Source organism: Nicotiana sylvestris, chromosome 2 (genome assembly GCF_000393655.2).
Source record: "Nicotiana sylvestris chromosome 2, ASM39365v2, whole genome shotgun sequence".
Lineage (NCBI taxonomy): Eukaryota > Viridiplantae > Streptophyta > Magnoliopsida > Solanales > Solanaceae > Nicotiana > Nicotiana sylvestris.
This window is the reverse complement of record NC_091058.1, coordinates 44,979,147-44,991,847: the sequence shown is the minus strand read 5'-3', so window position 1 is coordinate 44,991,847 and position 12,701 is coordinate 44,979,147. Positions and strand designations below refer to the sequence as shown.

The 12,701-nt window shown below is 36.2% G+C and overlaps 1 protein-coding gene across 3 annotated transcripts; it reads left to right on the top strand.

The window, feature by feature from the left end:
- The first annotated feature begins 427 nt into the window (after window positions 1-427).
- On the top strand, window positions 428-10,696 carry LOC104231828 (protein HIGH CHLOROPHYLL FLUORESCENCE PHENOTYPE 173, chloroplastic). Of its 3 annotated transcripts, XM_070167869.1 has the most exons (16): window positions 429-547; window positions 1,692-1,872; window positions 1,990-2,099; window positions 2,246-2,296; window positions 3,409-3,543; window positions 3,776-3,824; window positions 3,915-4,031; window positions 4,605-4,730; window positions 4,844-4,893; window positions 6,701-6,856; window positions 6,932-7,027; window positions 7,118-7,233; window positions 7,384-7,507; window positions 8,775-8,888; window positions 9,291-9,371; window positions 10,161-10,696. In XM_070167869.1, the coding sequence occupies exons 1-16, from the start codon at window positions 482-484 to the stop codon at window positions 10,305-10,307; spliced, it is 1,719 nt and encodes a 572-aa protein (XP_070023970.1). In that variant the 5' UTR covers window positions 429-481; the 3' UTR covers window positions 10,308-10,696. The 3 variants fall into 3 exon arrangements, with proteins under 3 accessions (XP_070023969.1, XP_070023970.1, XP_009783189.1); XM_070167868.1 differs by having other exon boundaries at window positions 428-547; window positions 1,692-2,099; XM_009784887.2 differs by having other exon boundaries at window positions 430-547; window positions 1,692-2,099; window positions 3,776-3,799; window positions 3,920-4,031.
- The last annotated feature ends 2,005 nt before the right edge of the window (window positions 10,697-12,701 follow it).

Sequence of the window (12,701 nt, the reverse complement as noted above, 5' to 3'; positions counted from 1 at the left end):
TTGCATCTAATCAGTTATGGGCCAATCTGTCCAATAAAGGGCCCGACCCGGAAATTTCATGTTTAGTGCCACAATCAACCAGAATTTTGAAGTGCTCCGCCAGAATTTTAAAAGATAAAAGCACATTGTTTTAAAGCATGTCGAATTTTAAAGTTTGCTGTCCAAATTTTGAAGCACATTAGCAGAATTAAAAATTTTGGCAACTGTTCTGGTAGCATACTTCAAAATTCTGCTAGTGAATTTCAAAATTATGACGTGAAAAAATTTCGTAACAAAAAATAAACCGTTGTCCTAAAAATAATCTAGAAAAGACTTTTTTAATTCAAAACCTCAAAGGTTCCCTCCAAATATGTGGTGTAAATTAACTGTAAAACTTCACATGTGCCACTTTATCAACCACATAATATTTTTAGTTTTTTGCACTCGTAAGAAGCAAAATTAATTTAGCGTTGTTACCTTATTCTCACTCTATTGTGGGAAGATGGACTCTTGTTATTTCGCTGTGACAAAGCCATCATCTTCTTCTTCAGCTATTCTGAATTTTCAGGTACATTCTTTTCAATACGCCCCTTTATTTGTGTCCTTTTTCTGTGTAATGGGAATCTTTAATGTGTAGAGGGAAGGCAAAACAAAATTATTTTCCCTTTTATTTTGAATTGAAGCTCGTATAGTTTTGGATGCAGTTGATTGAAATTTAATTCTTTCTGGATGGTGATACAGTGATACTTGTGTGCAAGAGTTTGTCTTAATCTGGTATAAACGTGATAGAAATGCTTAGGGACATATTTCATGAGTTCTGTTAATTATCTATACGCTTGTATATCAGCATATATAATTTTTTGAGTTGTAGGTTGCTGGATTTTAATAACTTCTATGTGGCTTAGAACCAGTGGCGAAGCCAAAAAATTCTTCAAGGGTGTTAAAACTTGAAATAAGTAAAAAAAATTCCGACAAAGGGTGTTCAATATATGTTATGCACCTCTAAAACCTAATATTTTACCTATGTACGCAATGTAGTTTTCCGACAAAAAGTGGTCAATTGACCACCCTAAGCAAAGTGTGGCTTCGCACATGCTTAGAATCATTGATGATTCATAATATATTTCCTACAACTGTGCAAAGTGTCCAAAAATCAATCTTTATAACAAATTTTGTTAAGAAGTTAATGCTAAACCCATAATGTAGTAGTCTTCTACATGAAACAGATGTATAATTGGGTTTTATAGGGCAGAAAGTATTAGAGGTGAATGAAAACTAAGATTTTGTCTGAGGGGTTTTTGCTGGGGGGCTGTGTTTCTCTTTGACTTCAATTTCACATCGAGAATGCCAGGTACTTGGTTTGTTACATGAATTTATTAACTCGTCAGTAGTTTCTACCATGAGAAAGAGACTCCATTAGAGGAATTTGTTTATCAAATTCTTATGCAGACACCATGAAGCTTTGTGAATTATCTCCGGTTTTGTGATGCAGTTGATGAAATCATAGTTCCACAATGTAGAGTATAATATGGATTCATTTAAGTGTTGGGAAAAGGTTTAGACGTGCAATTTATTTGAAATGCTAATTGGACTTCAGATTCATCTGTCAACTGCTTGCATTGCTTGATCTGTTTGTTGTGTATCCTTTCCTCCATTCTTGGCAGTTCCTAAATTTTAACAGTTCTGCTTTCGTATGTGGTAATGAATTGCAGGGTGTTTCATCTGTTGGTGTAAGATCGTCCCAGAAATCCTTACGTGCCACCCCTTCTCAACTTTGTTGGCCATTTTCTAGACCTAACAAGAAATATCAAAATTTGGTTTATAGGCGGACCTCGCAGAATCTTAGTTTTAAGACATTTAAGGGGCCCATCTTGGCAGAAGCTGGAAAACAAGGTTGGGATCTTGGCAGATTTCTAGAGACATTGTATTTTTTTAATGGCCCTCCTTCCCCTGCAAAGTTCTTTGAATCTCTGATTGAGAAGCTAACTGGTCCATCACCTAGTACACCAGTCAACTCAATGGATTCTTCCGGAATTACGCTGGTAACTGGAGCCACAGGTGGTGTCGGGAGAAGAGTGGTCGACGTGTTACGCAACAAAAGATTGCATGTCCGAGTACTCGTATGTTTCTTCTAATTTTTTCTACCTTTATATTTCCTTTATATGATTTGATTTAACTCTCTTTCTTTTGCTTACTAAATAGATAAACATGTTCACTCTCTATTTGAACTGACACTCTTCTTCTTGACATTCTTAAATACTTGTAGGTCAGAAATGAAGAGAAGGCAAGAAGAATGCTTGGTGAAGATGTTGACCTGGTGAGTATTCCTTTCATCTTATTCTCACTTTCTCTACTCTGATTTCAAGCATCCTTTTAGTTATGCCCATTATGGCTTGAGAGTAAGAAATTGATTCTTCTTCTCTGATTTACAAATAATGAATAGATTTGAGAAGAATGGAAAAGACAAATGTTACAATACTAAGGTGGTTATTTTCTTTTGCTCTTGCTATAAAGGTCTCCTATCTAATTCCATTAGTTGATCTTTTGAGAACTTACTGATGAATAATAATAACTGATTGATAATATTTCTTAACATCAAAGGCCCTGAATTGCCTCTTTTCAAATTGACTAGCCACTAGAGTTATGAAACTTGCTGGGATAGGTTTACTAAGGAATCCAACTAGAAAAATAATTCCACACAGATAATGGCCACTCATGTAGTTATTCTATCACAATGGATAAAGGTTCAGCTGTATGATTGGAAAATAATGGAAGATTATATTCATACTGCCTAATGGTTGAAACCTCATCAAACTACAAACGAATGGATAGAACTCTGGCAGTGCGTTGAGTAGAAAGTTATAATTTTTAACTGTTTTTTCTGATGAAAGAGTCTCTTGTAATCAATAGCTCAAGAGTTGTTTGTGAATATTATCTTATGCTAAAGCGTATACAAGTATACTTGTTGAGTTGCTGAGTGCATTCCTGGATATTTTCATTGGAAATGGAGAAAGAATGATATTTTGTCTCAATTGCAACTGATGGTTAATAAAGAAAAACAAAGAGAACATTTTACCGCTCCTGAGAGATATGCTTCTGCTAGAATAAGAGTTGCTAACTAGTGTTCATATTGTTGTACTCTTCATTCCCCTGTCAACATTGCACTCTCTAATAAACATAAAGCTCTATGTCCGCTGGGATATCTTGTTACCTTTTAGAATTGACCTTTCCTGTATTATCTCTTCAAAAATGCAACTGCGCCTTCCAAAATGAGTATTCATTGTCCTTGTCATTCACTACCTTCTGTTGTTTTTTCATTAATATAACTTCAACATGAAAAGCCATATCTGCGCGAACACACAGTTTTTAATTGCAGTACACCCACATATTCAACAAAGTGAAATTGTGCATTTCTTTACTGAATTTTAGGTTGTTGGAGATGTTACCAAATCAAACACTCTGCTTCCTGAGTACTTCAAAGGAGTAACGAGCGTAATTAATGCTGTTTCTGTAATTGTTGGCCCAAAGGAAGGGGATACCCCTGACAGGGCAAAATACAGTCAGGTAAATAAGCTGTAACTTTTGACGAACTCCTTAGTGTATTTCTTTGTTTTTGTATTCAAATGAATTTACATCACTCTGTTGCTAGATTGTAAATTCTACTCTTGGTCCTTCTTTACCCAATACTACATTCTACAATCACTTCTTTTTCTTTTTTGTCATGGTATGTGTTCATTGGTTTCATAACTTTTAATATTGCTTCTTGCTTATGCTGTACTCTTGACGCGATTTGCAGGGAATCAAGTTCTTTGAACCCGAGGTGGCCAACTGTTTGCCTATCCTTGGTGTCATATTGTACTGTTACCATTCCAACTTTATAAGCTAACTTGGGTGTTGGGGCACCAGTTCACTAAGCATCCTTGTTTACTTGGCAGAACAGATTAAGGGTGACTCACCCGAAATGGTGGAGCACATTGGAATGAAGAATTTAATAAATGTCGTCAAAGAAAATGTTGGCCTTCGCACAGGAAAACTAGTATTTGGATATGAAGGTATGCTGTTGCAGACTGAAGAATCCATTGTTGAAATGTTATCATTGGCTCTAAAAATCAGTTGTCAACATTAGAACAAATTGCAAAAATCAAGAGAATGAAAGTTTTTCGATTTTCTTATTATACCATCATGGAATGAAACAGCTGAGGTCTGTTTAAAGGAAAGATTTATATTCCTTTATCCGTGTATTCAAGAGTATCTTGGAGGCAGATACTTGAAAATTATTTACATTAAATTCCATAAGAAATAACATCTGCATTTTGGGAAGCTCTAGTATCAGTTCATACGATCTTCTTGCTCTTTTTTCTTTTTGTGGTGGTGGTCAGCATGGGGTGGGGTTGTTTTTTTTTTTTTTTGGGGGGGGGGGTGGGGGATGATGGTAGGGATTATATATGATCTGCTTGCTCTTATGTGATTGATCAGTGTCAAAGTTTGCATTGGTATGGAATAAACTCCCAGCATAGTTGCTCTTCCTTTCTCGTCTTTGAGCTTCTTTATTTTCACAGTTTACCCCATTGTAATGTTGTTTAGTTTCACCCAATAGATTGACTTTGTTCAGTAATTCCATGCAGGTAATTCATTTAAAGAACTTCCTTGGGGTGCTTTGGATGATGTTGTGATGGGTGGAGTGAGTCAAAGTACATTCCAGATAGATCTAACTGGTGGGGAAAATGGTGGACCAACAGGGCTCTTCAAAGGTTATCTTTCCTGATAGATAAAATATTCTGGGTGATATTTGTTAGATTTCTCTGGGGTCGTGGTGATCTCTAATTATTAAATTATCAATTTGTCTTGTTTGCTGTTTGTTCAGGAGTTGTTACCACTGCTAACAATGGAGGTTTTGCCAGTATCAGGACAAAGGTAAATATATTTTTCGTTACCCTAATTTTCTGCTTTGTTTTTCTCGCTTTCTACTTCATGTTTGGTTTTGAAGCTTTTGACGATTGAATCATGTTATTTGACATGCCTGAGGCTTAACTTTGATTTCTATGCGTGAGGCTTAACTTTTCACTTATTAGTTGGATGGATTTTTTATTGTTAACCCCAGAACATTATTGTCCGTCTTTTTGTTTTTAATTCCTATTTTAGTCTCTACTCCATCTGGGTAGGGGTAAGGTCTGCGTACACACTACCCTCCCCAGACCCCACTCGTGGGATTTTACTGGGTCGTCGTCGTTGTTGTTGTTGTTTGAGTCTTGCAATCTTACTGGATTCGAGCTCATAAGCAATTACCTAAAGTAACCTGAAAAATTAAAGATTCTAAGATCCTTTGCAATACCTTGTAGTCTTTAATATCTTTTTTTTTTCCTGTCGCTTTCCTGGTATTTCAGCAATTTGAAGAATAATATTTCAGCTATCATATTCAGCTCAGAGCAGAATAATGCTCTTCATCATGAATATACTCAAAAGCTGAATCACTTTTTCTCTTATGCCATGATTGATACTTCCTCTTATAATTACATTGTTGTCTGGCTTGTTTAGGTGATATTTGCATTCATCCCTTCTGTTAACTTGTATGGTTGAAACCTTGAACATTGACAATTTCTAGTGAATGTTGCTGGCGAAAAGCAATAGAATATCTTCTAACTTCCTGAAGGCCTTGTGAGTAACATAATTTGTGATTACAGTAGGATGAAGAGGCAATGTTAGCAGAGCCAAAACAGTCAACTGAAGCACTAATTATCCTTTATGTAAAGTTTTCACTGTTGAACTAGTGACTGTGACCCCAATATTCTAGGCAGATTTAAAATTCTTGATACATGCCATGTATCCTACATCTTCAGAAAATTTTAGCAGTTCCCTTGAGTTGATGGCGCTAGACGTGTTAGAAATGTACGATAGTCAATAGCATTATGAAAGGACCTTATAAGGGTTTTAGTCACATGGACATTGAGATTTGAGCTCTACCTTCCAGCTTTAACTTCTTGTTTCTACTTCTATTTTATCTGTTTCTTATGAAGCTCACCCTAGCAATGTTCCAGTAGCCTTATGTCAACAGCCCAAAGAGTGGTTTCTTGTGGATTGTATTGTTTCTAGCTAACTGGAAGTGTTTTTCCTATCAATGATTTCTGATTTTCACTTTGAGACAACAGTCCTGTTATATTTCAAGGTTGAATTCATTAATGAAGCTTGTATGTGGAGACTTGCGCTTTATTTGATTACCTAAAGGAAAGGGGAAGGGTGAAGTAGAGATGTTCATTGACTTACCTCCTTAGATGGAGTACCTATCAACGACTTTTGGTTTTCAGTGTAGGGAAATGATATATGATCGCTCCAAACTATCCATAATAGCAAGGCTAGAAATATCCAACATGGAGGGGTATCCACCCTCCCCCTATCATTTACTTCTTTATCAAACATGGAAGATGGTTATACCTTCCTTACATCTTTCCCGTTGACGCCCCAATTATGCATAGTGTTATCCACGAACAAGCTGAATATTACTTCCAATAAAGTGACTTAACCAGTAAGGGTTTTCGACTTTTCGTTGTTTATGGCTGGTAATTTAACACCAAACTGCAATTGCATGTGAGATGTAATTTTCATGAGTGAAGCTCGAATAGCAAGCTTAACCTAGAGCTGACTGAACCTTTTGCCTAGATCACAATAATCAGGGAAAGATAGTTACTTTCTGATCAGGGTTTTGACTCACTTTCTGTGTGTGCAGAACTTTTCTGAACCTGAAAATCTTTCTGCTTATGATGGTTTAGAGTTGCGCCTTAAAGGTGATGGCCGTCGTTATAAGCTTATTGTTCGCATTAGCCGTGATTGGGATGCTGTGGGTTATACATTGAGCTTTGACACCGTTGAGGGTTGGCAATCGGTTAGTTATTGTGAATTTCAGCAATTATTCGACTTTCCGAATGTCTAAATTTTATCATAAGTGCATCATTTCCAGGTCCGTTTGCCTTTTTCTTCTTTGAGGCCTATATTCCGAGCGCGAACTGTACTAGATGCACCGCCTTTTAACCCCAGTCAAATCATGTCATTACAGGTATGTTATATCAGCAACTTGCCTTTTTTCATCTTTGCGCACTCTAATCCAGCTTTCTGCATTTTCATTTTTCATGTTCAAAAATTGCAGCTTATGTTCAGTAAATTCGAATCTGATGGTAAACTGAATCCAACTTTCAAGGAAGGTCCTTTTGAACTTCCTGTATCATGCATTCGGGCTTATCTTAAAGATCCCATAACTCCCAGGTTGGTATCTAGATTCCTCTTTTATATAGTTAGTTTAAAATTGCAGCAGTGGAGTTTTCTTCCTTGATTTTTTGGCTTGTATTTAAACTTGAAGCAGTGCATTATTCTTCCTTGATTTTTCAGTTTTGTACTAACTCTATTGTTCTGCAGGTTTATACATGTGAGTTCTGCTGGTGTAACTAGACCGGAAAGACCAGGAATTGATTTAAGCAAACAGCCTCCAGCTGTGCGATTGAACAAGGAATTGGGCTTCATCCTGACATTCAAGTTAAAGGTTTGTATCTCAAGTATTCCTACTTCTTTTACAACGAGCATAAATGCGTTGATAATTCTGCTACTGCCTAATGATTAGGTTACTGATCCACCCAAAAATAAAAATGCTTAATGGTCAGGATAAATATGATATATTCCCAAATTCTGAGCCTGCACTTGTGCGTAGTAAAATGGAATTTGATCTTTTAGATAAAATGAATTTATTATTTAAAAATATTAAATGGTGGTTGAGATGGATGATATTCCCGATCCACTGTCTAGGACTCAATAAGAGAGATTTTGTCACTGATTGAACACAGATGGTTAGCTTGCATCATTTCCCAGTTAACCAAAGTTGCATTTACAGCTGCTGGTATTGTCAAGTGCTACCGCTGTTGGAAGTTGTCCTAAGAATTTTAAACATATACAAAGAAGTTAATAGTGGTAATTAAGTAGGAGATAGGAGCCTTCTCCTTCGTATGCATTTCTACCTATACATCTACCCTGTCCATTTTATAACAGCAATTCCATCTTGTTTTACAATGAGCATTCTGTCTAAGCAGGGTGTTCAAAGTTTAAACAAGTCCATCAATTTTCTGTTGATAAATGATGTACCAAAATTTGTAGATCAAACTACGCAATATTTAGCTAAACAATAAAAAAAAACTTTTAATAGAACTAGAATTTTAGAAACCAAACTTTTAATATTTTGTTATTTTAGAAAATAACAAAAAGACAACATTAGAAATTTTACTAATAAAAGTAGCATAAAACCAAAGGAAAGAGAGAGTCGAGAGGAGAGGACTTGTAGTTTGTAGGGAGCTTTTGTTGAAGAAATTTTTGTAGAGCTTGATTTTTAAATTATAAAATTTATTTAAGAAATAACTTTTAGGTAAAAGATTACTTTTAACATTAGTTATTTATTTCTACGCAAATTTTAAGTTATAAGAGTTATTTTATTAGGAAAATTTTAGATTGAAAAGAATCAAATAGACCACACTCAATGGTATCCGTTTAGTTTTTGCAAATAAAATGGGCATAACTTTGAACCCCTGAAGAACACGTTACTTTGAACACCCTAAACTGCTGGACTGCTTCACCCAACTGTGTTAAGGGTGTTCAAAATATAATATATAACCATATAAAGTAATATTTAACTTATATACGCAATATAATTTTTGGCGAAGGGTGTGCGCTTAACCACCCTTGGCATAGGGTGGCTACGCCACTGGTCTTAAGTGTTCTGCTATTTGTGATCCTATTCTCACACAGATAAAGGTTCTTGCCAGGGGGAAGATGAGATTCGAGAATCTGGCATACCATATACAATAGTCAGGCCTTGTGCCTTAACTGAGGAGCCTGCAGGAGCTGATCTCATTTTCGATCAAGGAGACAATATCACGGTATTTGCTCAGAAATTAAAGTTGTTTTCTGATTTATAGCCTTGTGGAGCCTGTGTAATTCTTTTTATGTTATCCACAAAGTCCAGTTGAAGATCAATTTGTATAATGTTGGTGAGCAGTGGTGGAGTTGCCCTATTCATAAGACGTTTAATTGAATCATCTTCACTGAAAACTCACTGCTTACTTTGGCAATTATATTTTTAAAAGTAAAAATATTGGTATATATACATGTTATTGAATCCCTTGACCCATGGAATGTGTCTTGAGCAAATCTTGTGTTCAGACCCCATTAGTACCTCTTTTGCTGCTATTTCCAGAGCCCCCTTAGTGTAATTTCTGGATCCGTCCCTGTTGGTAAGCTCTCTAACTTCTCATGAGAACATTTATATCTGATACGTACAGGGGAAGATATCCCGTGAAGAAGTTGCTAGGATATGTGTGGCAGCACTGAAAAGCCCCTATGCATGTGACAAGACATTTGAGGTGGTGCCTGTCCTTTCAACACAACATATAATTGCTTATTCCTTGTGTTTTGCTTATTATATGCAGAGTTGTACTTGCCTAACAAGAAACATAATGTATAGCTAATTACTTCTCTTGATCGCCAGTACATTTAAATCACATTTATGGCTTCTTATACTTGTCTTTCCTCCAATGTCTAATCATTGGCTAGGTGGAAAAGGTACTCCATATTTAAAATCCATCTTTAAGGTATCTTTGTCTGGATGACCATCATTTTAAGCAGAATTTTAGGATATTCAGGCAAATTCATGTATCTAAATTCATATGGACCGGTGGGCAGATTTTTTTTTATGGGTCTGGAAGCATACAAATAGCAGCAATCTGCAGAAGTTTGTACATTTCATGTATACTATGTAACTCCAATTAAATTTAGAGAAAAAGAACTTCTATGAGAATTTTAGTAGATTCTCGCAAGTACTTCATTCTATCTTCTTCCTTTGTTAGTCTTGACACTGTCACGACAATACTTGTACACTGGCTGCGGCTTCAATTGATACATGCACACTTATATATCTTCCATGAAAGTTAAAACATGAAAATACAGTTTCCTGCAATGGGTTTGAAATCCTCAGAATTGTTTTAGTTTTTCCAACCAACTGTTTAGTGATCTATGTTAATTGAGAATTCCAGGATCTGATCTATTCTATTTTCCAGTTTGCTCATGGGGGAAAAGAAGGACAAGTGTTGAACAGAAATGAATTGTCTTTATCTGTACTAAGTTGCTAAAATCTCGCTTGCTTCCTCTGGTAGGTTAAAAGTGTCATTCCATTTAGTGAGCCGTTCACGGTGGATCCAGAGAACCCTCCTCCAGAGAAAGATTACAATGAATACTTCAAGACTTTGAAAGATGGCATCACTGGGAAAGAAAGCCTAGAGAAAACTCCGATCCCTGTATAAGAAGAACCAAGGGTGGTATGTTAATTTTCTTCTACTGCTCCAACATATATTGAATGGGGAAGGATATGAGAATTCTTACTAGTTCACAAGTTGCAACAGCATTATGCAGAGCAGGATTTTGGAAGTTCTTTTAGTTTTCTCTTAGTAGATGTAAGTAAATACCCTTTTTTCTATTAATAGAACAAGATTTTGTTTTGGGATTCAAGACCTGAACCGAGAGAACCAAGATTAAGGTATGCTGCATCATCCTCCGAAGGCAGAAAGGAGGTGTATTTGTACATATTCTTCACTGGCATAAGTTCAGTCCCATGTGGAAATAAATAGTTGAATGACTTGCATGGGAACCCCATGAATATGAATATATTGGCATATGATTATCCATTGAATTATTATTTACTGTTTGTGAAGTGCTGATACAGTAAGCAGTATAATGTTGAGGTTTTTAGCTAAAATAGGCTTAAAAGAGGGTGAATGGGAAATAGAGGGAAAATAAAAATTTAAGTTTCCCTCCTTGACAATGGGATATTGTCCCATATTGGAAGAGGAAAAGGTTTTTGATGAGTATATATACAATTGCTCTTCTTGTAGCTCTTAAAGAGTTAAGAAGAAGGCAAACCTTGTGCCGTCGTCGTGTCGCTCGGCTCGGCTCGGCTTCGGCTTCGGATTTGGTTAAATGATTGATTGATTAATTTTTGTAATATTATCCGTGTTTGTAACGGAAAATTAATAATCCAAATTATCCGTTTCATTGATTTTGCCCGTCCGTTTTTTGTAACGGAAAACGTTTCCTCTGCCCGTTTTAATTTGCGTAAATGGCCATTTACGTTATGGCCGTTTTACGTAACTGACCTCTGAAGAGTTACAACTCTTCATTTGAACTCAACATGTTGGGGCTATAAATTGCAGTACATTCTCTCAGATTTTCCATACGAATTTCTGAGTTCTCCTCCTTTCTTCTGCATTTTTTTAATTTCAAACAAAACAACAGTAAGTGTGATTTGCTACTGATCTTTGTGTTAGCTGAAATACTGGGGTTTGAAGTACCGCTACACCAGTGTGTAATTCGTTCTATCCTAGGAAGAAATAATCCACAACCTTGGGTACTAGGAGGGGATTAAATTCCTTAAGGAAACACTGTGAATTCAGTGGGCTCGGATTAAATTCTGTTTCTGTTTTTCATTTCTGTTTATACGTTATTTTTATATTCTCCAGAATTATTTTACAGATACAGTATAATAACAAGCTTAAAGAATTTAATTTATTTTCTGTATTTGTGTTATACTCACTGTTTCTGGAGAGTAAAACCTTTGTGGTTTTCTAATCCATTGGAGATTAAAATCTACATGATTTTAACGTTTGTTTGTGTCATTCTTTTACAGAAATGACAAATGACAACAAGAACCAGATTGTTCCTATGGTGACTGCCAATGCATCGACAAGCCGAACAACACCGGCAGAAAAATTCGGAAAATTTTTCTGGATTAATTTCAAGCGGTGGCAGCAGAAGATGTTCTTCTACTTGACTACTTTAAGTCTACAAAAGTTCATTAAGGAAGATGTTCCTGTTCTGCCCGACGAAACTCCAGAGAATGAACGCTTTCTCGTGATTGAGACGTGGAAACATTCTGATTTTATGTGCAAGAATTACATTCTTAGCGGACTGGAGGACGATTTGTAGAACGTCTACAGTAATGTGGAGACGTCAAAAGAACTATGGATTGCGCTTGAAAGGAAATACAAAACTGAAGATGTCGGGTTGAAGAAATTCGTTGCCGCTAAATATTTGGATTATAAAATGGTAGATAGCAAGTCTGTTATTACCCAAGTCAAGGAATTGCAAGTGATTATTGACGATCTTCTTGTTGAAGGTATACGTCGAATTAATACTGATGTTGAAAGTAGTAATTTTAGTATTTTTACTAACGAAATTTTCATTAAAGGTCTTGTCATCAATGAAGCATTCCAAGTTGCAGCGATGATTGAGAAGTTGCCTCATTTGTGGAAGGACTTCAAAAACTACTTGAAACACAAACGCAGGGAGATGTCGCTTGAAGATCTCATTGTTCGGTTGAGAATCGAAGAGGACAACAAAGTTGCTGAAAAGAAAGGCCGTGGAAACTCAACAATAATGGGAGCAAACATTGTTGAGGATACTCTTTCAAATAAGAGAAAGAGGAAGCAGGCTTCTAGACCGGAAAACAACCCAAGCAAGAAGCGGTTCAACGGAAATTACTACAACTGTGGGAAAGCTGGACACAAATCTATAGATTGCCGTGCTCCGAAGAAAGACAAGAAGAAGGGTCAAGCAAACATGGTTGAAAAGCACGAAGATGTTGATGCCTTATATGCTATGCTTTCTGAATGCAACTTGGTGAGAAATCCTAAGGAGTGGTG